Genomic DNA, 23,364 nt, shown 5'->3' with positions numbered 1-23,364 from the left:
ATACATTAGTACTGATTCAATTAATGTCACTGATAAGTATTTAACGGCCTTAAAATGGTCCTTGCAGTAATGAGGGATTGATTTCAGAGAGAAATTGAAGTCCCATCCAGCAGATCTAAACCATCTCTTTGCTCCTCTTCCTATCGATCAGAAAAAAACTCTTTGTTGGGGTTACGGCTGCTTTTATTTTTATTTCCTGTCGCAACAAATCATTTGTATGCCGAAATTGTGCTCAGTAAATTTCTTTCTTTCATTTACGAGAGCATGGAATTAGGTTAAACCATTAAATCGAGCACACTCGAACGCCAAGAACTCGAAGTTTCAAGCACGTGCCTTCAGAATTGGCCATGCTCATGTTCCCTTGTTTGAGTGGACATTCAAAGCGGATAGTTTTTTACGCAGCCAGGAATCGCCAAAATTACTACCAATTAGAATTGAAATAGCGTGTCTGTGCCTAAGATAAAGAGAAGTTTCAGCATATATCGCTTTCAAAATCCATGCAATCATCCCATTATCCTTAGTCGACTGGTGTGTCATTCTGAATTCGCACGCAAACGAAAGGGAGCCAGGCAACACTAGATTGAAAGGATTCTATTTTGCATTATTCATGGAGTGGATCATGATGATTTCGAAACAAGTGCGGATCGGCCGAGGGCGTGATTGATCTATCCGCAAATTTCACTCAGCGAGTGATTCAACACGAAGGCGTGTTTATTTTTGTGACGGTAAAGCTCGTCCCAGACTAAGCCGCAGGTGTGTGAATGTCAGACACCCAGGGTAAGTTCCTTCCCCTGGGCCGCCTCACACTTCGCTGGGGTCGTCCGAAGGCCTCACCCAGGATCACTGGTATTCTTCCCGATTGTAGTTGATAAAGGAAAAGAAGATCGTAAAGTGTCCGCTGTTATCGAAGGTGATTGGTTGAGAGCTACTGTGGCTCTAGTGGAAGGCAACAGCAAACTTGTGAACAGAGAGCCTTCCACTGCTTTCACAAGAATTAGTCTGACATTCGCAAAAGACTGGGATGATGTATGACCAGCTGAAAGCTTGAGCATTTGAAAACGAATATCTTTTGGAATCAAAGAAAATAATCTAAGAACTTTCCACTATATTTCGTAAATCTGTAACAGCTTATCTTGAAACGCAGCAGGAATCGATGGCTATCGATAATGAAAAAGTTTAAGTAACCACGCAGACAAATATTACATATAATCCTTATTTATTTCAGATGATTACTTATGAGGGATCAATCATATGTCGATATTTAATTTCACTCCATTAAAAAAGACGAGGAGATGAAATTATTTCTTTCTCACAACCTTATTTCTTTTGATTTTGCACCTATTACATGATAGAGCGTATTGCCACCCACCGGGCACTTAAATTTTGACAATAGTAGAGAGATAAAGCTTCGATACGACTGTTATTGCAGTCACCTTCGACCGAAACCAGGTACACCAGGCTTATGAATCAAGATATCTGACGACCTTGTGTCGATATTTAGCTTAGGAATTTCCCCCGGCAATCCGGTATTTAAAGATAAGCCCACAAAATTGCTAAGAATCAGTTATCAAATTTCCGAAGGTAAAATATTAGCAAATGAAACGGACACGGAATTCGAATGCCTATAAATAACGAAGATATTATGATCGTTATTATTCGTCATTCTGTAAGAACACATTTAACGGGCACCTGTTGGTGCATAAAGAAGGGAATATAATTTCAGTAGTAAACTCGTTCATTTAATTTATGAAAATAAAACTAACCATCAGACAATGAAATGCATCAAATTAATCATTTTTAAATACCAATAGACTACCAATTATCATTCCAAAATATATAGCGGAATCAATGAATATTATGAATTGAATGTTTATGGCAGTATTCAAATTTATGCATAAATGGAAAATATGCATCGGAAATATTTGAATGCTGGGCATGGAGTTATATTCATCCGTTCTTGATAAAGATATTTCTCCTATTAAAATGGATCCACAATATATCACTACACACAAAAAATTTCCAAATTGTTAAGCTGTTGCATGCAAATTTTTCACCGCAATCCCTATCAAATTCACTGTATTCATATTCGGTGCACGGAATCTAGTTCAAAAAATTGATTAAGCTGAGGTTACGTATCACTTATTTGAATTTTAATGAAGAATTCATGTTTCGTATTATTTTTTAAAAGAATGACTTTTCTAAATTCAAATTGAAGGATACAATTTTCCCCGAGCCGCACCCAGGGAGTGCTTCAAAATTACATCTCATGAGTGTTGAGACAAGCACGAAGGATATCAGAGGAATAATAGAAGTGTATGAAGGAGCAGTGCGTGGAAATAATGACGACTAGAGTGTCCTACTTATGGGACGAGACAGCGAAAAAGCATTGAATTCAGAATGCAATAAAGTAGCTGAGGCTACAGAAAAAAAAGAAATGTTTCACTCGGTTTTTAAATTAAAAGTTTCGAAATATGAATGGACTCTACAGCCTAAGAGCAATTGGAAATTATTTATGCGCACCCAATCAAATATGTTTCCACGTCATTGAAACGTCATTCCCGTTCTATCACGTAAAAGACAATAAGATATTATGCCACTTGATGCACAATAGTACTCCACCTAACGGAAGCTTTAATAAGAAGAAGATGTCATGTAGTTTTTCTGTGTGTGACGTCAGCACGGAATTCGCTCTTTCGCATTTTTTTAATTTTTTTCCCGTTATAGTTAGCAATTCTCAGTTCGACTGTGCCGTTCTTAATTGGAAATATAATATATTATTATGATGCAATTAGATTGCACGTGGTGCTAATGACCTAAGTTGTCGATGCACCCGTAACCCCAAACCTACTACTAATTCTCAGTTATTTTTGAAGTATCAAAGAATTGCTAATTAGATTATTCAATTAAACTACCTTGAAGTAAAGGAATAGTTGGTTCGAAAAATTCCTCATGACTGGGGAAAGTACTTCATCAAAGGAAATAAAACGCAAGAGAGGGCGCTGTTTTTCTCCTCTCTGTGCGGGTATTTCTACTTCGGGAAAGATTTTCGTAGGTACGCCAATATCGTCGAATTGAGAGGGAGGTGAATGATCGCGAAGAGAGTTGAAGGTGATGGCATCTCCGCCATCGCATTGGCGCTGCTGTGAGGATCACTGCAACTTAAAAAGGCACATCAAACAAGCGCTTTTGAGGACAGAAATGACGTGGCTCTTTTCATGGAGACCTCTTGAAACCAAGTGCCATCCACTAATATACGTTTTACGGAAATATATTTTATACGTTTATGGTGCACAATGTTTAAATTAAAGAAAGCACCCCCCAATCGGTATTGCATGTAAGCTCTTAATGTTTTTCTCACGTTTATCACACCTTCGCCTGAATGAGCATAGGCCCTCCTTGTTCACACGTAGAGCTGGGTAGATGTATTGAGTTTCTTGAAATTCCGTGCTTATGTGAACAGTCCAAAGAGCCTAAAACTGTTGAAGACCAACATCCAGAAATAATCGCCGACATAACCCCAGCTATGCTGACAAGAGCCATAACAAACGTCAGGAATATATTGTATGTGTGGAGAATTGGGCACGTCACCTGCCTGATTTGATCTTCACTACTGTCTAAAAATAATTATAAATATTTGCCTACATTATTATAAGCAAATAAAAAGCTACGACTCATACAATGCTTTTTGTTAAGTTTTTTAAAAAGGGAGTTATGTTGCGCACCAAATGAGGATAGAGGTTGTGGAGAATGAAAAGACCCTATGGGAGTGGAATTCCAAAAGGGTCGCCACCTTCCCCACAGGAAAGGGCGGGAAGGACAAAGGTGGACAAAGGCGGCGCTAATGACAAGGTTCTCTACGAGATATGGTGAAAGGCGAGCGGAGGAGAGTGCGGACGGTGGGTATGACCCTGCGTGGGAAAGAAAGAAAGGAAGGAGGGCCTGGCTACGGATGAGCGGGCGTGACAGGAAAAGCGATGGGAGAGAAAGAAGACGTCGATGAAAGAGAGCGCTGCTATCGCTCCGATGTATCCCACGCCCGTAGACGAGAGTGAAATCCGAGTGGACTAATTCATGGAGGAGGCTCTAGTCCGACCCGATGGACTCACAACTAGACGTGGGGATGAAGCGAAAACTATCACACTCGCGTAGTCAACACTTAAACAAAAGTTAGTGGACGGTACGACACGAAAAAGCCTTACTTTTTTTCTGTTCGTCCAGTATATGATGCATTGATTTTCCACTTTGAGCGCATTTTAATGTCTTTCAAAATATATGCGTAGCGTAGCGATAAGGTAGGATTGATCAATTTAACCTCAATATTTACTGTTTATAATCGTGAAGATTAGCAATGAAAAATCACGAATGCGAGATTACGTCATTATGAATATAAATGTAGGTAATTAAAATTTACTCCTCCGTTGAATTAGGATTGCTCTACCCGTCAGAGAAGAGAGTGACGACTTTTGCAAACCCGTTTAAAGGGGTGGTGGATGATGATGCAAGCACTAGTAGCCGAAGGCAGAAAACTCTACCCCAATGATATTTGTGATACTCTGGTGAAGTGGAGAGCTATTGTAGGGAAAGGGAGGAATCAACAGGCGACACGCGAAATCGATGAGGACGGGAGAGAAAGCTCTCATATCTCGCGGAAAGAGGACACTGCTTTCGCCCGCCACTTCTCATCTTAATCTCACCACTATAAGCCGGAGGGATATTCTTCGAGCAAACAGAGATCATGAACGTTAAAATTTAGGATTCCTCAGTCAACCACTTACCAAGTTAACGGCCGAACGATCTGAATTTCACAATAAATGAAGCCCTGACAGGGCTCCTTGAGTTTTCGCTAATAAAATACTTTGTAGCTTGATTACCATTCGTATTTTTTTAAAACCTCAGATTTCGTGATGAATTTTATGACCTATTCGGCGCATTTTGATGGCCTTGGTGCAAAATCAAAAACTCCCAGCGTCCCAGCCATGATTAGGGCTTTTGGCCCTAATTCATTTAAAAAACGATATATGCGCTGGAATTTAAAACTTTTAAACGCTCGAACGCGAATATTCTATAGAGTATTTGCATACTTTTTGGAAGTTACTTCTAAAAAATCTTTCGATACTTCAGACGCTAAATTTTCATTCTTATGTTCGAGAGACTTTTCGTTAATTTTTTATTAACTAATAAAATCTCTTAAATTGTTATTGCGCCGAAACAGTGGTCCGCCATGTTTACTGAGCTTTGACGTCATCCCCCAGATTCGACGAGTTGTTAATGTGGATATAGTGTGACGGAGTGGTCTTGGCGTTTGGCCGAGGGTTACTATTATTCCTGCAAATATTATTGGGGCGATTTCTGTTACTGTATTAATTGTATTGTAATGGAAGAAGTCGATAATTCCAGCAACGCTAAAAAAAAGTGGAACGAGTATTGTTTTGTTCCACTGTGTAGGAGCACGAGAATGTCCACACCGGAGAAGATTTTCCTAAACGTTCCGGATAATCCCTTATTGAGAAGGAAATGGTTAATTGCCGCCAGAAGAGACCTGAAAACCATGCCATTATCTGGATCATCGCATTTACGTTGTTGTGCTGATCATTTTAACGTAAGTACCTATGACAAATGTACTTAAAAAATAAGTTGTTGGTTGGCACGTATGTGTCGCACGATAACTTCTTAGGCCATGTTTTTCTTAGACTGTTACAGCAAATCAATTTGTGCTATACTTATGTTTGTCTAGTTGAAATCGGAGAACATTCAAGGAAATTTAACCGTTTATGAAAATTTTATTGAGGCTGACAACATCGATCATGATCAGTGGTGCAGTAGACAGATTTGAAGCGATTTTTTGGATTTTGTTTTCATATGCCGTTTTTAACGGTTTATTGCGTTGCAAACAATAATTAGATCATCTTTTTGTTTTTAAGTGATTGATAATATATTATTACTGCCCCTTTGATATTATAGCAACTCTTACTTGCAACCAAATAAGAAAATTAATGACCAAATTAGAACATTAAGGACCAAATTACTGTAATTACTACTTGAATATTCATTATTCCATTTTCAGTTGGAAGAGGATACAGAAAATTATATGAGGTGGAAAATTATGGGTGGCCCTCTTCGTATTAAAAAAAGTGTACTGCCTCATGTGTTTGAGTGCCAATCTAGGCCATCCACTAGGCTTTTGACCGAGAGGCCTGCTGTTAAGAAGAGGAAGTTGATGGATCTGCTAAGTGTTATATCCAATACCAGCGAGTCAACTCCAACAACAGAGTGTTCGGGCTATCCTCCAAATGATGACACAGCCCACCAACAGGATCATCAGGAGCCCATCAGCTGTGATAACTCACTACATTTAATGACTGCTGATATAGGTATTCAAGTGCGCTCTCCTTATAGAAGCAAATTGATACAAACTGATGGACGAAAAAGTAACACAGTGGCAACATCCCCATTGAAAGTATTCACCCGTTCCATTTGCACCTCACCAATGAAAGTATTGGATGCTAGGATAAGTAGTGATAGTGAAACTTCTACCTCTGATGAGGAAGTAGACAGTATTCAGTTGAATGGTAATTACACAAGTAGTGATGAGTTTTTGGACTCAGATGAAGAACTGAAAATTGTGAAAGAGGAGAGTTTTCGTTTGATGAGAAGTTTCATTGAAAAAGACCCTAAGTTATATTTGGGAATACCTACAGATAGTTACATCATTCTTTCCCTTTTGTGTGAAAAAGTTAAAACACCAGAGAAGAATATCATGATATGCTTAAAAAAAATTAAACTAAATGACCATCTCAAAATATTGGGGAATGAATTTGGGCTGCACTATTCAACAGTCAGCAGGGTGCTCAAGGACACCATGCCAATAATTTGTGAGTTCATGATTGACCTTATATACTGGCCTGAAGAGGAAAGCAGGCTTAGAACTTTGCCAACAGCCTTTATTGCTAATTTTTCAGAGGTATCCTGCATTATTGACTGCTTGGAAATTTCAGTAGAAAAACCATCTAATTCATTACATCAGGCCCATTCGTGGTCTAATTACAAAAAAGCCAACACGATTAAGTATTTAATTGCATGCTCGCCAAATGGATTAATCAATTTTATTTCTGGTGGATATTTAGGCAGAGCTTCTGATGAAGCAATCACCAAGGCCTGTGGTTTCTTAGAATATATACCTCCTGGAAGCACTGTAATGGCAGATAGGGGCTTTAAGAATTTGGAAAGAGAACTTGTAAGGAGGTCTTGCAAGCTGGTAAGACCTCCATCAATATCAGCTGGACAACAGATGTCTCAAAGTGATGTCCATTACACAAAAAGAGTAGCTAGCCTCCGCATCCACGTTGAACGTGTAATTGGACGCATTAGGGATTTTGCAATTCTTAAGCCCTCAAGTGTCATGGACCATAGCTTAGTAAGCCTGTCAGACCACATGATTGTCATAGCATGTGGGCTTATTAACCTTAATGCTCAGATAGTGAGAACATGAAGTTGTTGTTGTTGTTTTTTGATGATTTATTGGTGTGTTTATTTAGGACTGATGTGTTTATATCTCTCGACCATGATAATATGCAACTGACTTTTGTAAATAAATGACTTGAGTTACTGTATCTGCCCTGTTTAAGATATGCATCTGAAAGTTGCCAGCCTCCACATCCACGTTGAACTTTTTATTAGGTGTAATATGGATTTTGCAATTCTTAAGCCCTCATGTTTCATGGACCATAGCTTAGTAAGACTGTCGGATTGCATGATTGTCATAGCATATGGGCTTACTAACTTAAAGAGAGCTCTGCTACTCAATATTTTCTGTGTAAGGATATCATATTATTTCTATCAAGGGTATCATATTTTGTTCATCAATATGTAAGTAATTAAGATAAGTAAAGCACTAAATGCTAATGGAATTCAAATTGCATGACTTATGAAACTATCACCTTTCCTAAAATCTGCAAATTGTCTAGAATCTAGCATGAATTTCTATCACTGAATTTAAATGCTATGTTTTACTAATTATTTTTGAGCAGACCTTTTTAAATTTACTATTATCTTTTTTCTTTTCTTGTTCAATCGTACATAGCTTCAAAGTTTACTCGATTATTCGTGTTCCAAGCATCCTTAAACTCTGAGATTAAGTATTTTAGGCAATGTTACTTCCTTAAATTATTACCACATGTGGTGGCATCTCAAACATTCATATATTCCTTGACATAAGTGTGTGATGATCATTCATAAAAGAATTTCCATCTTGCGCTGTGGAAGTGTGTGATCTTCCTCCATGCTTTCTTAGGTCCAACATGCAATTTACAATACATATGCATATCATGAAATTAAATTCTAATAATATAATGAATTTAAGATAAGAATTGAGTACTAAAAGCTGTAATAATTATTTCACATGCTAAAACTTGCTCCAGTCATTGTTTTCACCTTATTTTTTTGCAAAACCTTTGATACTAGGTATGCCTTGAAGGATATCCAGGGGAGGAGTTACAGGAAAAAATTGTAAAGATAGATAATTTCTAGAAAATGAGGAAAACTTATTACTAAATATCTTCTAAACACCTTGAAATTGTCTACAAGCGAATCTTAAGAGGCAGTAGTTATGTACTAAAACAATAACAGAACCAGTTGCTTTGTTTTAGGTTGAAAACTAGCTCCTGTGATGAAGCTTCAATCATCTCAACTGTATATACCTACAAGGAAAGAAACTGCATGGAGTAGAAAAAGAATTGTAAATAGACTTAGTAGTTGCAGAGATAAGCTTGGAAAAGATGGGCCAAGAGGGAATGAGCGATTATTGTTAATACTAAATTAATTTAAGCATAAATGAAAACTTTAGAATGGGAAAGGGGACGAGCACTTAAAAAAATATGACAGTACTAAAGGAAAGCTGAAGTAGTCTACCTTTAAATATACACATAATACAATACTGAAATAAAAACATCAAAACTTATATTTTATCTATATAACTTTTATTTTAATATTGGGAAAATTGTTTCACACCAAAATTTTTCACATTCTGTGACAATGTCATGGGCCATGCCTTCATCAAAATGGATTAAACATTTGGTAATTTTTTTATTACTTTCAAATTCAGGATCTGCTACAACAAAAAGACCTTGCTGCTTCCTAAGCATTAGCATTTGCACCATTATTTGAGTGTGGTACTTTGGCGTAGGGTTGCCTTCTTTTAAGTAGTTACATACTGTCTTATATTTCTGGGGGCAATTTACCTCCACCACTATTTCACCAAACATTCCGTCTGGAGTAGCCCCAAGAAAAGGATACTTTGCATCCAGAGCAAGACCACATCTTTCAATTTTGTTTCCTAATTCCCTTTCAAGCTCTTGGATCACCATACCTTCTAATTCCCTTCCACGCTTCATGGCAGCATTGTCTTTCACTTTTCTCGCCCCTACTATCACATTAACCAGAACACCATCTCTTTTATTGCAGTGCATCACCTCATAAGCCCTGGATGCTGATATCCTCCCCAGTCTTAACTGATGCCATAGATGAGAAACATGCTGTGACAATGTACTTTTGTACACAGTTCCACACAAGTCTTGCTGCTTCATATAATTTGAGGCAAAATTTAAAAAATTAAGGGGTGTGAATGCTTCTTCACTTTGGCCTTCCTCCACAGCAATCCCTCTGTAAGTTATGAGCATCTGATGGATGGCCAAGTTCTTTACATTCAAATGGAAATTCATTGCCATTAGCGCACTGTCGTATGCTCCACACTGCTCTAGGGCCCTTATTACTTCCTTCCTGAAACTCCCTTCCTCTACACGTCTCACAGGAATGGCTCCAGGCAGATCAGTCACCTTCATCACTGCTGCTCCACCGCCCAATGCTGAGAGCTTGGATTTTCTCCAATAGCTCTCCACCTCAGTGGGAGAGGGCTCCTCGCTTCTCCTGTGCAGCCACATCAACAAAGCAATGGCATGCTTACAACCCCCTGAAATTGAATGAAATGAAAGTTATCCTTTCTTTTTAATACATTTCTGCATTTTATGGTACAGTAAAAAGTAGTGTCTGAGGTAAAAACAAACGCTTTGATAGATAATTTCACTAAAAGTTTTCATAAACATAAGACTTGATAACCAATAATTCAATCAGCCAAATATTAGCTCTGATCAATCAGTTCTGATACTATAATGGATTTTGTTATAATTACCTTCAGCTGCAGTACAGCTTTGGCACCTGGCATCTTCAATCATCTCCTCATTTTCGGCCACAGTAACCGTGACCAAGTACGGCTTCTCCCTTACTTTGTGCTCCGGAGTAACCTTAGCAAGAACACAACACTTTCCACCATCCCGCTTAATCTGTACATATCCAATGGCAGAATCCCCATAGCTTTCTCTTGAAGACCTAAAATTGCACAATTAATAATTACCTTTAACAATATTCACTGCTATTCAGGAGGTTATATCAAAATGTAAAGGTAAGAGAAACAGTTTTAAATACAACACTATCCCTATTGTAGATAGGCGGACAGGAAAGGTTGGAGAAACGTATATAAAATAGAATTTGGAAAAGACTAAAGGAAAAGTATGTTTCAATTGGACATTTTTCTAAGCAATACCTAATTATTATTGTCGTTTATACATTAAGACTAGGTTACCACTGCAAATTAGGCTAAAAAATCAGGAAATATTAGGATATAATGCCTGACTTCATCGTATTTTTTTCAGTTTTTCTGTCAATTGCTAGTGAAAACACTTTGTAAACATTGCTAAAACATAATATATATTAAGAAATCGAGTCCTTTTCCTATATTAGGTACACTGCATGCTTTTAAATGTAGACGTTTCCTAATTCTGGTAGTAAAATGAATATTTAACCAAAGGAGAAGTATTACATGTGTACTTAAGTTATGAGAACTAGGTAAAAGGCATTTCATCAATTCAAAACGAAGCATTTCTATTATAAAATATAGACCACTTTCTGACAAATGCGTTAGGCAAAAATATAACCGTCTGTCAGTAATCACAAAGGCCATCACTTTTCTATTATTAATAAATTATTTTAAATGAACTCCATTCAAGTAATGCGGTAATACTCTCATACAACAAACTCAAGGTTAATCGTGCACTGTTAGGAAAAATTTAAATTGATATTTAGAATACCTTCAGTAAAATGTATAGAATTTTAAAGCGGCGAATGCTAAACGGATTACTTAATTCATGGTTTATTACATAATAGAAGGCAATAAAAGTGATAATAATATGGCTTACCGTGACAATTTCACGCCTCGCTGCTCACAACCAACGTAGTCGGCGTTCTTGCTGAGGAAATCCCCTATCATTAATGTGTCGACACACGGAAGGTTATTTGAACTTGCTTTTAAAAATCCAGGTTCCATTGTGAAAACCTGCTCAGTTTTACACGAAACTGCGAAAAAAGCGTAGGAACGGCAAATACTATCTTTACTCTCAACGTGCTCTCAACGCGCAGTCACCGTAAATACCGCTTCGCCAATATGGGGCATGACGTCACAATACGAAGGACCAATGGATGGGCGTTTAGCTCTTGGTATTTTCGATGCTAAAACAATGCATATTAAAAGCTATTTATTAATTTAATTAGTTATTATTACATCTTGGCATTTCGAACGTGGCATTCTGAAACCAAACATTACTCGATACAATAAATTTCAACAAAATTCCTCACTAACGCAAATACTCTATTGGGAATGCTAAGAAGAAATGGCTCACTAATCGACGCGCTGCGGACCTTTTCGTAATCCGAATAAAAAGCGTCAAAAAAAGGAAACATAAATCAATTTTCTACGAGAAGGAATATCTCAATAAGTATCACCAGCCAATTGCCTTGAGCTAATAATTCCGAAGATAAAAAATCCAAATTCCTTTTAATTTTGCGAGGAAAAAATGTCTCCGACACCCGTTTTTCGATTGTCCAGAGTAACCATGAACAGAGAGGAGAACAGGGTTAACCCTCCGAAGGCTAGATTAAGAGAGATAGGTTTGATTCCCGTCAGGAAATTTTTATTACGTCGCGTTATAGACGAAGTAGCGTGTGTTTGAAACTACTAGAAACTCTCAACCTATCCTTCGGTGGGTAAACACCGGTTCTCCTCCCAGGCAGTGATTACCTGAGACATTCGAAAAACCTGTGTCGGAAATATTTTTCCTACTAAATTTGATTGGCATTTTTATTTTCTCTCGTCCGACTTAGAACTCAGCATTAACTGAAACAATTATATTAAAATGGCAGTCAAAATATACATTCAGTGAAATATTAGTACCGTTATCAGAATAATTTTCGTTATAACGTTTGTTGGAACGGCTAATGCATTCAGTGATGGTCCTTCGCAGTGGCGGGAGATAAAGTATAGCATATATTTAATTTCTCAAATGTCTTTATTGTATAACTTTAATTTGCATTTAGATTTCTTGCCATTGGACATATTTAGCCTACAAGTAGATCACGTATATTTATCAATTCCGTCCCGTGGAAGATAGAGCAATGCTAACACTTGGCGGCTCCACTATCTAATTCCCTCAGGGCGTGACCAACTTAACTCGATGTGAATGAGAGATAGGTCCTTCCTGGCGGGAGAGGACGCTGTTGTCTCACGCAGACAATGTATCCCATCTCTAGGCGAGACGTCTTAAGGAATAAACAAGGATTCACGATTGTCGAGTCTCCTTGCTGTGCACGTATATCACCTCTGAGAAGGACAAATGACCTCGGGTGAATACGTTGCGAGGCCGAAGTGACGCCGCTAGACAAGTATCTGCAAGGGGCCATTTCCTTAGGCAATGAATTTCACGAAATTGTCCTAAGCTAAGCTGAAGCTAAGCAGATGGTGAATTTCACTGCATATTGAACTAAATAAAATATTCTTTTTGTCAGTTTTACGTTAAGATCTTTTGTTTCTGATAGAAATCCCCCCGACAGCACCTTCTATGCCACGAGATCATTCAGTCAGTCAATTGTTTTAGGTCGAAGGCTTGTTTGGACCGGAGAGGGTAGAGCCCACCCCAGATTAATCCGCAGGCGTGAGAATATCACACAGTCAGGGGCCAAGTTCTTTTCCCTGGGAAACCTCTCACTTTCAGGATTTTATTTTGGGGGGTCACCCGGGATTTGAGACAGGGACCCCTCCTTCTATCTGTGGTCAATTACACTAGTCTACCACGCTCCCATGAAACAAAACATGCTCCGGATTTGCCTTTTGGTCAGCTCTTGGCCCTACAATGGATTCAAAAAAAGGTATTTGAAATCCCAGAAAAGTTCTCTCGCCACTAAAAGTGCTAAATAGGCACTTTTTCCAGCCAAAATATAACGAAAATGACTTTGGGTCACATGCGAGGCATAGTTATGTCCCTCACTACTTTTACACCCCACTATAGTGGTTGTCTTAGCCCTAGCAGCACAAGCCAAACGTGAGGAAAACGGTTCACATAAAGAGGCAAGCATGAAAATTGGTTGACTTGTCTCGTGGACAAACACAAGTGATTTTGTTCGTGAAATCCACATCTCCACGACTTATTTAGGGGTTGATGAAGTGGTAGGAGGTGGATTTTGATTAAATATCCATTTGAAACCAGATGTTCAGCCCAAATAGTAAGGCCGCGAAAGTATATGCTAGCCTAATTCTAGTAAAATATTATAAAACGTGAGCTTTAAAGTAAATGGAAAAACAATTTGTACGTGAAACAAAACAAATTTATTATTTCATTTGAAATCGCGTTGATAAACTGAGAATCAAAAAAATTTCATACTTCATTTCACAATTCAGGTTCCAACTTCCGGAGATGTACTTTGCAGTCTTATGCTTTCAATTGAGTAATTGCGAATTCTCTCAATAGTGCAATAATCTTGAGCAGGTGAAGGGGTTGTGCTGCTTGATTAGCCGAGTCACCAGCCATGGCTGAAGGAAATACTCTTCAGAACAGTCAAAGCCTAAGAGGGCAAGCCTCAAAAAGACCTTCACAGCAGGCCTCATAGGCGTTTATATAAGGAAGCAATTCATTAGGAATTTAATCGGAAGCACGATTACTATGGTAGTGAGGTGTGGACAACAGCAGCAGCACAAGAGTCAAGGTTAGAATGTCAATACCATTTCAAATGTAGTGATATATATAAACAATGAAGATTGCAATAATAGATCGTGTTGGTAATGTGGGATTTTTAAGAAGAATATGAGGTGAGAGCATTGAGTGCATTGCATCGAAGACGGCCGCATCATGAAGGACGATTGTCTGATAAAAGTGTGCGATGGGAGCAGGAGGAAAGGCAGAAAAAAAGCCTTAAAGAGAGAGAGAACTCTTAAAAAGAATTAATTATTTTTAATGTAAAAAGAATAGAGATTAGAAACATCTAGTGCAGAGCTTCGTCAAACCAATCTTCGGACTGATTTATGTCTTATAATTGTAATCAATAATTAAAAATTATGTCGGAAATTCCTTTTCATAACACAGACTATATCGCAAAGAGACATATTTGAAAGAATATTTTCAGTGATATTCAATTTTAACCACTACGGAATTATTGTCTCTTCAATTACGCGCCAAAGTTAAATAAAGCTGGTATGACTTTGCAAATGATTTCCCATAACTCTGCGACATGCATTTTTACGCTATTTGTGTCGACTCGATCCAGCCGTATGACATAAGAGCTCCTTCATAAGACATATCTCGGAGCAGCAGTCTCTTACACCCGTTCACTCATTATTATTATTTTCGGAATTTTACTCGCTATTCTAAGATTTGCGTACTCCTATGTCCTAATATTTTGTTTACTTCACATCCACATTCTCCGCGTGAATATTTTATTCCCATGCCTCTTGGTTATTTTGCGAAACAGGTGGAAAATTTCAATTGAGTAGTTGAAATTTACTTCGACATGTTTTGAGAAATGCAAAATCATATTTTCTTCCTCCCTCGTGTTTTCATTTAGCGGTTTATTCTCGGATATCAAAGTGAAAGGGTTGTTATACAAATTGGGGCTTGCTTCAAAGGTACGCCTTACTCATGCTTTTCCAGCACACTACTTATTTGTTCAATGTACGGTTTTTGAAATAGAGCACAATTTGTTTGACAAGGCAGGAGCAAATGCTTTTAAATAACAAAGCGTAGTAATGACCCAGTGAACATGAGGTTTAAAGGATATGAATAAGCTGCTTACATTGTTTCCAGAAACGGAAGAGCGGCAAAGTAATTACCCTTGCGATTCTTTACCTATACAGCACTCAACTAAGAGAATCATGACAAAACTTTTGTGTCATTGCAAATAAAATGGCGTTTCTATAAATGTTTCGCAAAAAATTAAATTATTCTATACTACATTCACTTAGCACAATTATCAAAAGTTCTTGGCCCACTGACACTAATGGTAGGAATTGAATAAACAAAAAAATTGGCTACTTCCACATTGTAATTTACTGTGATCGACCCTAGTTTCGCTATGGCGGCGTAACATTTTCAAGGTCAATATAGACCTAACAATATAGAATCAACTGATAATGTTACGCTGTGACGAAAACATGGTCGGAAATAATAAATTACCTCGTGGAAATAGCCAAGTTTTTATTTCTTCAATTCCGACGATAAAGGATTTCTACAAAGTTAAGCCCGCTATTATGAATTATAAAAAATAGCCTTTTGGATAAATAAATATTTGGATTTGAATTCTCAAATACAACGCCTCCGTTGCATATCATTTCTTTATATATTATTTAATTGTGCAGCACTAATCTGGCAGATTATTAACCATGAATCCCCGAAATAAAAAGGCATCGTATAATTTCCTCTTTGATTGAGGCTGGTAGTAAGCGATATTATAAAATGCGGCGCGCATTTGGCCAGAAATAACTACGATTAAAAATTTGATGTATAGCATAATTGAATTTCCATTTTATTACCAATAATTTTTAAACTATTCTCGAATTAAGCCGATATCAAATACATCGGCATAAAATAATTTCTCGAAAACCTCCTCCTGTCCTCAAGCCATTTCCAATCCTATCTCAGTAAGGGAAACTTCGGCATGCGACTTAGTACGCCCGAGGGGATGCGTTCGCAAAGGTGTGAGAATAGGGGGGTGGGTGGGGGGAAGGAGGAAAGCAGTGAGTGGGGGTTAAGGTGAGCAGAATGAAATTTCCGAGGCCTCCAATGCGCTGCTTCGTTCGTCCCCGTGGATGGAAAGGCATATGTAGCGAGCGGTTAAGTTCCCTAACTTCTGAGCCAAGACTCACTCCATTCCCGTAATGTTCAAGTTGAAAAAAGGAAGGCTTTGGGCAGGGTTGATTGATTTAAATCACTTTGATTTAAATCACTTGATTTTTATTTTTTTTAATCAGGTGATTTAAATCATAATGTGATCTATACGTTTGATTTTTAAAGAGTCAAGAAAAGGAAGCTGTATGTTTATAATTTTGATTTTTATTTCTTAATTAATGCAATGAATCGACAGTTATCAGCACAATGGTGGCTCTTAAATAGAAATGATACTGTAGGAATGCATGTAACATGAAAATTAAAAAAAATGGCTTTGGTTAGAATACTAGTGTATCCGTTGAAAAAAATTTGTTTTCTGATTTAACTTCTAAGCGTAGGCACCATACAAAATTGCAATTACAGAATTGTTCTAAACTTCATATGCTTTAGAACCGCATAATATAGCACATTTGATACTTCCAATGGCAATTTTATATTATGCTGGTGTAATTTTTAATTTGATACCATTGGCATTTCCGTAGTTCTCTCCCCTGATTGACTAAATGTTGTATTAAGTTTAGAGTATGTTGCCTCTTATTGTTTCTGCAAACGATCATTCTCCAATATGCTGCCCAAATAGTTAATATTGCAAATAACTGAATTTTTGATGAATGGAGAATCATAAAAATCTCATTTAAATCAATAAAATCCGATTTAAATAAAAAAATCAACAAAAATGATTTTTTTGAAAAAAATCATGATTTTTATCAACCCTGGCTTTGGGGCACATCGTAGAATTAAGGAGCATTGCTATGTAAAAATACAGTTGCTGAGGAGGAGAAGCCGAGGTAGCTAAAGGTAGCCGAGGGAATTGTAACGCATGAAGCAACAAGGAAATAGTCAGTAAAATAGTCCAAGCGAAGAGAGAATTCCTCAAAAGGAGGAGTCTCTCGACATCTGGGCTTTAAAGCGCTGAAGTAAGAGAGCAATGTCTTCGAAAGTATACTTGGAGCCTGATTCTTTGTGGTATAGAGGGATGGACGACGATAGCAGCGGAGGTGTCAAGGTTGAAGGCTGCAGGAAAACACGAGACCTGATGATCTGGTTGAAATTATCATCGAAGGACAGGTAGAAGGGAAGAATGGATGTGAAAGGCCTCCGATGAGATGCATGTAGCAGGCGATGAAGGACATAAAATGATAACGAGTGTAAGTGCTAAAAGATTAGATCATGAGAGAAATTAATAGATATCTGAATCAAACCAGGCTTCCGATTGCTGACTGGTGATGATGTACTCATACAAATGAAATTAACAAATAAATAATACTAAGCCACTTAGTATTGCTATTTATCGTGAGACATTATTGAAGAAGCACTTCGAAAATTGCATCAAATAATTAGGTTTCTTTTCATAGAGCTATGAGAAGAAAATTAAAAATCTGAATAAATACTATCATTGTCAGCAGAACTGAAATTTTTACTTGTCCATTTTCTCCGAAGTAACATTAGGAGAAGATTAATTTTATGAAATTGTTGCAATATGGAAGCAGAATTAGATACCACACTCATTTAGAAGAGGAGAAGTACTTCTGAAGGAAACAATCTCTCTCAAACTGCACCGATAATTCGTCTCATTTTATGGACAATCCTGAAGTTTTTCTCCGTGAAAGTAAAGAAAAAATGCCAGGAAAATACTTTAAAGCATTTAGACTTTAATGGTTTTGAGCGTTTACATATAAGGATGATTATTTGAAGAGTTGTGCCCAACTGTTGCCGTAATTGGAATGAGAGCGTTTCGTTAGCGACTTTCAAAAAGCGTGTTTGATCCTAGGGATTTCCTCGTAGCACTCAAATGCTCCCTGGAGTCAAATTCTTTGAAATTATCCAAAAGTCAAGAATGCAAAGCATATCTCAGACCAAAGTTCTACGGGCAAAGTGACAGGTGAACAAATTTCAGCAGCGTGTACCTTCTTCGTTTCTAATTCTCTACTCTTCTACTTGTTTGCGAGCGAAATTTACAGAACTTACGCTGGGTTAAATTAATGCATTGAAAAAATTGTCAATTCCATACAGCTTTTTACGGCACAACCTTACCAGCTTAAATACTTCGGTGTCGTTGCCAAGAGAAATACAATTTTTTTCGTGGCGAATCATTACTCGTTAAGAAACAAAGAAAATTGCAATCATTGTGACAACAGTAATCACTCCCTCATAAAAAAATAGAGGGAAGTAATATTTTTGAAAACTGTATGCATATGCAAAGTAATCTACATTCTGGGACGACGTGATGTTTATTGATTTTTTATTGCGGGAAATTTTTTTAGTGCAGCAGAGCATCTTTGATATATTATCAATGGTGAAAACACATCACTTTTCACAGTTCATTCGTTTAATTTCAACCATGATTCTGTTTTTTAGAGGATATTTCACATTTTGCTGACGAGGATGCTAAAATAGATTTTAATAAAATTTTTGAAATCATGACACATGCCAAGCTGTCCGATAAACATTCGTTGAATGACCTTATACCACTGCATTTACTACATTTCTCCTCTGAACCAAATCCCCGTCCTCCCTCCCTCCCGCCACGATTATATTCTTCCTCTTCAACCCTCTCCTCTGCAACCTACCCCAACCCTGAATCATTCACGACTCGCCATGAGATAAAAAGTTGTAATACCTCTTGATACTGACGCGGGAGTATTGAAACCGGTCGACACTGTACCGAATAAAGATGTGTGAATCGATAAAGCCATCAATATATTTATTCAACCTTAATCTGCGTCATTTGAAATCTCGTTAATAAATCACTCGTGATAAATATGTAGTGCGAAAGGATAATAAGGGAATGAGGGGATAGAGGGCTCTGCTTGTCATCTGGATGGGATGAAGTTAGTTTTCGTGCGTCCTCAGGGGCCGTTCCAGATTAGCCACTCTGCAATTCTAATGCGAAATGTTTAATTCGAGATAGGCCCGATGAGAGCTCTGGTGTCGCACCAACCGGGCGATTAATTGGCGAGGGGGTTATGAGAGTGGCCCGAGGCAGGACGAAAGGTCTAGAAGGCATCAAAAGTGAGCGTACGTCCTGCATTACATTTGTGGAAAATACCTCATCGAGAAGTATATACACATCGCAGATTCAGTCTGTACCTCAACTGATTCCCCTGAAATGCAAGTGGAGGCTGAAAATATGACAAAATGTGAACTGTGCCTCAATACCAACAAAACAAAAGAAATGTTTCTCTTCGATATTATTTGAATTTCCCTGTTGTTGTGTGTTACCCACACGCACGAATCAGGGTGACAAAATAACGAGTTTATTTAAAAATTACGGTCGCAGTCGAGATAAAGTGGAAGGACATCCTGATTAACGAAAAATAAATTATAGTTTTCCATAATTTTATTGAGTAGGTACCGCACAATGCGTTTCGACTGTTAGGTCATTTTCAAGTACCCAATGATATGGACAGTTTCTGGAGCTTTATTTTTCGATTTGGAAATTATATTGGGATGGATAAGATAGAGGGAGGGGGAAGATACATCGTTGGGTGGTGCACTTTGGGAATGAATGAGATGGCGGGGAGTGAGCCGTGAATGTTTGTTCCTCCACTAGGGAATTGCCTCCTCCTTAAAACAGCACAATTTCCTATCTTTCTAGTGCGCCGAATCTTCGGCCTTTCCTCTCCACGTGGACGATCTCGGGGTCAAATTTAAATGAGTTTTTCTTTTCAAGGTTCTCTCAATTTATAAACTTTTCAATCTTAAACTACTGCTGAGGAGAGACCACCTTTTGAAATACCGTGCTTCATCAGATTATATGCATAATCGCATTCCTAAAGTCTTTGGAATAACTTTCATCAGAATAATCTAATCCTAGAATATGGGCTTCGCAAATTATTTCGACCTTCGAATTCTTGGCCTTAGAATAACATGCAGCAATAGATAAAGGCAAATTCTCGATAGAGTCAGAGTGTAGTCTCAAAGTAAAAAAAATTAAAATTAAAAAAATAAAATTAAAATTAAGGCGCTTTAAAATTCTGCAGGATTACTACTTTTCCTGACTAAAATCCAAAGTCGCCATTCTATTAAGGAATTCGATAGATATGAGGGAAAGTTAAGTTTGGGCGAAGGAAATCATTGGTTAACTTCAGTAACTCGTAGCAATTGCCAGTACCGTCAATATCCTGTATCCATGAAATACCATTGACTTTTGCATCAAATTTCCCACAGAAACGTATAGTGATTGTGTGAGCATATTGAAATTATTATAAATATCAATAAAGCTCGCATGCCAACATCAAACGCGTAAATTAAAGAGTTCTAATATGATGTGGATTTTAGCCAGGAAAAGTAGTAATCCTGCAAAATAATCCATGGTTTTAAAATATAATGAGCTGGCTTTGGGATATCGATCTCCGAACTCGGGTGACAGAATTTTGCAATTGGAATTGGAGTGGCCAGTGGGAGCTGGCCAGATGGAGATAAACTGGCCTTCAAACCCAGCACAAGATCAGTTCGCACCTTCCATACTTCCACCCTATAAACCAAAATTTAAAGGTTGAATGGCGTGGGTAATAGGAGTGATTGCGTTCACGCTTGCTGATAAGAAATTTGTAAATTAAGGCTATATCGACGCTTTTTTCTAGGGGGTAGGTTCAACTCCGTGGGGGACATTGTCGTCTCTGATAGTATCAATATGATTTATAAAATTTCAGTACATTAGGTTACAGGAATATACCTGAATATATTAAACATTTTACATCGAAAATCTATTAATATCTCGGAATTACCTCATTTTTTCATGTTTTTATTTTCGGATTAAAGTTGATTGTTCTATCATTAATCGTATTTTCATTAATTCAACTATATAGCACTTGATTTCTGTGACCCATGAACAACAATCAGTATGCTACCTTGAAAAATTTTACTGTGTCATCGTTTTGAAGGGGATCGGATTGGGATGTTGACCAAGTGCTGACTTCCCAATCTATTGGTCCGGATACGATTTCCAGCGGTAGCGGATGTTTTTCACGGGATGTCCAATGCGAAGTATCCACTCCGTCCATCCACCATGCGTAGTATCCACTCCGTCCGTCAGATGGGACGTTAAGCCGCTGGCCCCTTGGCGCCTTCCCGTAAGAGAAGGACAACGCCGTCGCCGGGGTTCTCTAAGTCTTCTGCAAATGACCTCAGCTGTCGCTCGCTCCCTCCAAATGTCATACCACACCGCGCTTGAAGCACCCGTTGACCGCACGAACGAATTCTTGGTGGTCCCTTAGCCACTTCCTCGGCACTAACTTTCACATCGATTACCTATGACATTGAGGCGCGGACGTGGTCGCATAGAAGCCGAGGAGCACGGGCGGGAGATCCGATGAATTCCGAATTGGCTGACCCCTTTTCCCCACTCTCTTTTCGCGGCTTCGACCTGGAATGTAAGGCATGCGGTCGGGTGTGGAGGCAGCTGCCTCTATTGCATTCGAGCGCAGGGATTATAGTATACATAATCGCGCTGCTGTGCGCGGCGGGAAGGAGAAAACAACGGAAGGTCACTGAGCGCAGCACACTCACGAAAACCGAGGCCACGGCCGACCGAAACGGATAATAGCGGAGCTAGAAAGAGCCGCAGCAGCCAAGAAAACAGAGTCGTAATCCATACTAATGCTACCCCGCGAGATCACCACCTCAATAGGATTGTTGCGGAGGGCACACTGCGCTTTTTACCAGAATAAAAGCGAGTTGCGCCTTGGAGTGATTCGAGTACTGATTTTCGAGTAGCACTTACTAAATTCCTCTATTATTTGAAGCAAAAACTAACTGCGATACTTATTCGTGCGTCAAAATATTTCGCCTTATTCCATCGTTTCTGTCGGACCTAAAAACATAGCAAGGCTTGAAGAGGAGGCTCTCTGTGCTAATTTGAATTAAATTTGATTTTTTATGACAAAATGCTTCAATTATTACAGCAATTGAAGTCTGTTGTCTTAAAATAAATTCAAGACACGCGACTTTGAGGGCCTCTATCGTGCGAACGAAGTGTCCAAATTCAATGCGACAAAAAGCATGAGAAGGCCTAATACGTCTACGCTGGACAATATATACCTTTGAAAATCCTCTAGTACTAGTAATGTATCTTGCACTAAATTAAAAAAACACATGTACCTGTCTTTGCGCGTAAATTAACGATGTCCAACTTTGAGCGGTTAGTACTTCCGTAGTTATCCCACAGCTTGCAGTTTAATATAAATAACTACATTTATACCTGTTTGCACAAAACGAATTGTTTAAATCATTACAAATATAGACGTTTTTGGTAAATAACACAAGCCTATCGCCGAAACCAATGGCTCTATTTAAAATCTTTGATAGGTTAATTATTAATATTGAAATGAAAGGATTTGAAGTTTTCCATAAGTATTCAATGCCAACGACGCGTTACGGCTCACAGATCTATCATCTGGTACAAGAGTTGTCAGATCGTAGAAGACGTCATCTGGCCTTGTGCCGAAACGCGTCGAACGCATTGAATACTTATGAAAAAGTGCCACTATCTTTCATTCCAATACGACTAACTTCCACTATCTTACGTCCGAATCAGTTGAACTGATTAGTAATACGTGATCTCCAAGTCTCTAGCGGCCTAATTCGCGTAAAAAATATGAAGAGCTCTTCGTTCACCAATTGCAGTTTCTCACGATTCGTGCAGCTTTCCTTTTTATTTAAGTTAGTTCACATCACTCTGCACCGGATCCGATATCATCCCCATATTCGTTAAAATCTTCTTCAATTCCTTCTCAGTCTCTTAAATCACTGTTATGCCGCCGGAAAATCGTGTCGTGTCAATTTTTCTCCTTGGATTTTATCTCCTGACGCCTTTTTGTATTTTTTGAAAAAAAATCAAATCGATTCATGCAAATAAATAAAGAAATATATATATTTTTAAAAAAGGTCCAGCGATAGATGAGGCAATTTTAACCGGGAGCTCAACTTTGTCAGAAGAAAAGCCTGAAGGAAGATGAAAGAAAATGAAAGGGCTCCAAGCAAAAGCAAATATTTGAGAGGACTTCCTTAATTATTTAGGTGAATGACTCAAGAGAGACTAAGGTACACAAGAAAATTTAATACGTATCAGAGACGACGAGATAAGGCGATTGAAATGCATTGAAAC

General features: G+C 38.2%; 2 protein-coding genes across 2 annotated transcripts; one reads left to right on the top strand and one right to left on the bottom strand.

The window, feature by feature from the left end:
• Positions 1 to 5,251: 5,251 nt before the first annotated feature.
• Positions 5,252 to 7,626, top strand: LOC124154045. The gene is made up of 2 exons (XM_046527533.1): positions 5,252 to 5,599; positions 6,065 to 7,626. Exons 1-2 carry the CDS (start codon positions 5,375 to 5,377, stop codon positions 7,487 to 7,489), a joined length of 1,650 nt encoding a protein of 549 aa, XP_046383489.1. The 5' UTR covers positions 5,252 to 5,374; the 3' UTR covers positions 7,490 to 7,626.
• A 1,349-nt stretch (positions 7,627 to 8,975) lies between these two features.
• On the bottom strand, positions 8,976 to 10,523 carry LOC124172359. The gene is made up of 2 exons (XM_046551840.1): positions 10,184 to 10,523; positions 8,976 to 9,964 (listed from the first exon to the last, which is right to left on the bottom strand). The coding sequence occupies exons 1-2, from the start codon at positions 10,224 to 10,226 to the stop codon at positions 8,976 to 8,978; spliced, it is 1,032 nt and encodes a 343-aa protein (XP_046407796.1). The 5' UTR covers positions 10,227 to 10,523.
• Positions 10,524 to 23,364: the final 12,841 nt, after the last annotated feature.

The sequence above is a fragment of the Ischnura elegans genome, chromosome 1 (genome assembly GCF_921293095.1).
Source record: "Ischnura elegans chromosome 1, ioIscEleg1.1, whole genome shotgun sequence".
Taxonomy (NCBI): domain Eukaryota; kingdom Metazoa; phylum Arthropoda; class Insecta; order Odonata; family Coenagrionidae; genus Ischnura; species Ischnura elegans.
The sequence above is the reverse complement of the archived record's forward strand: the minus strand, read 5'-3'. Positions and strand labels throughout refer to the sequence as shown.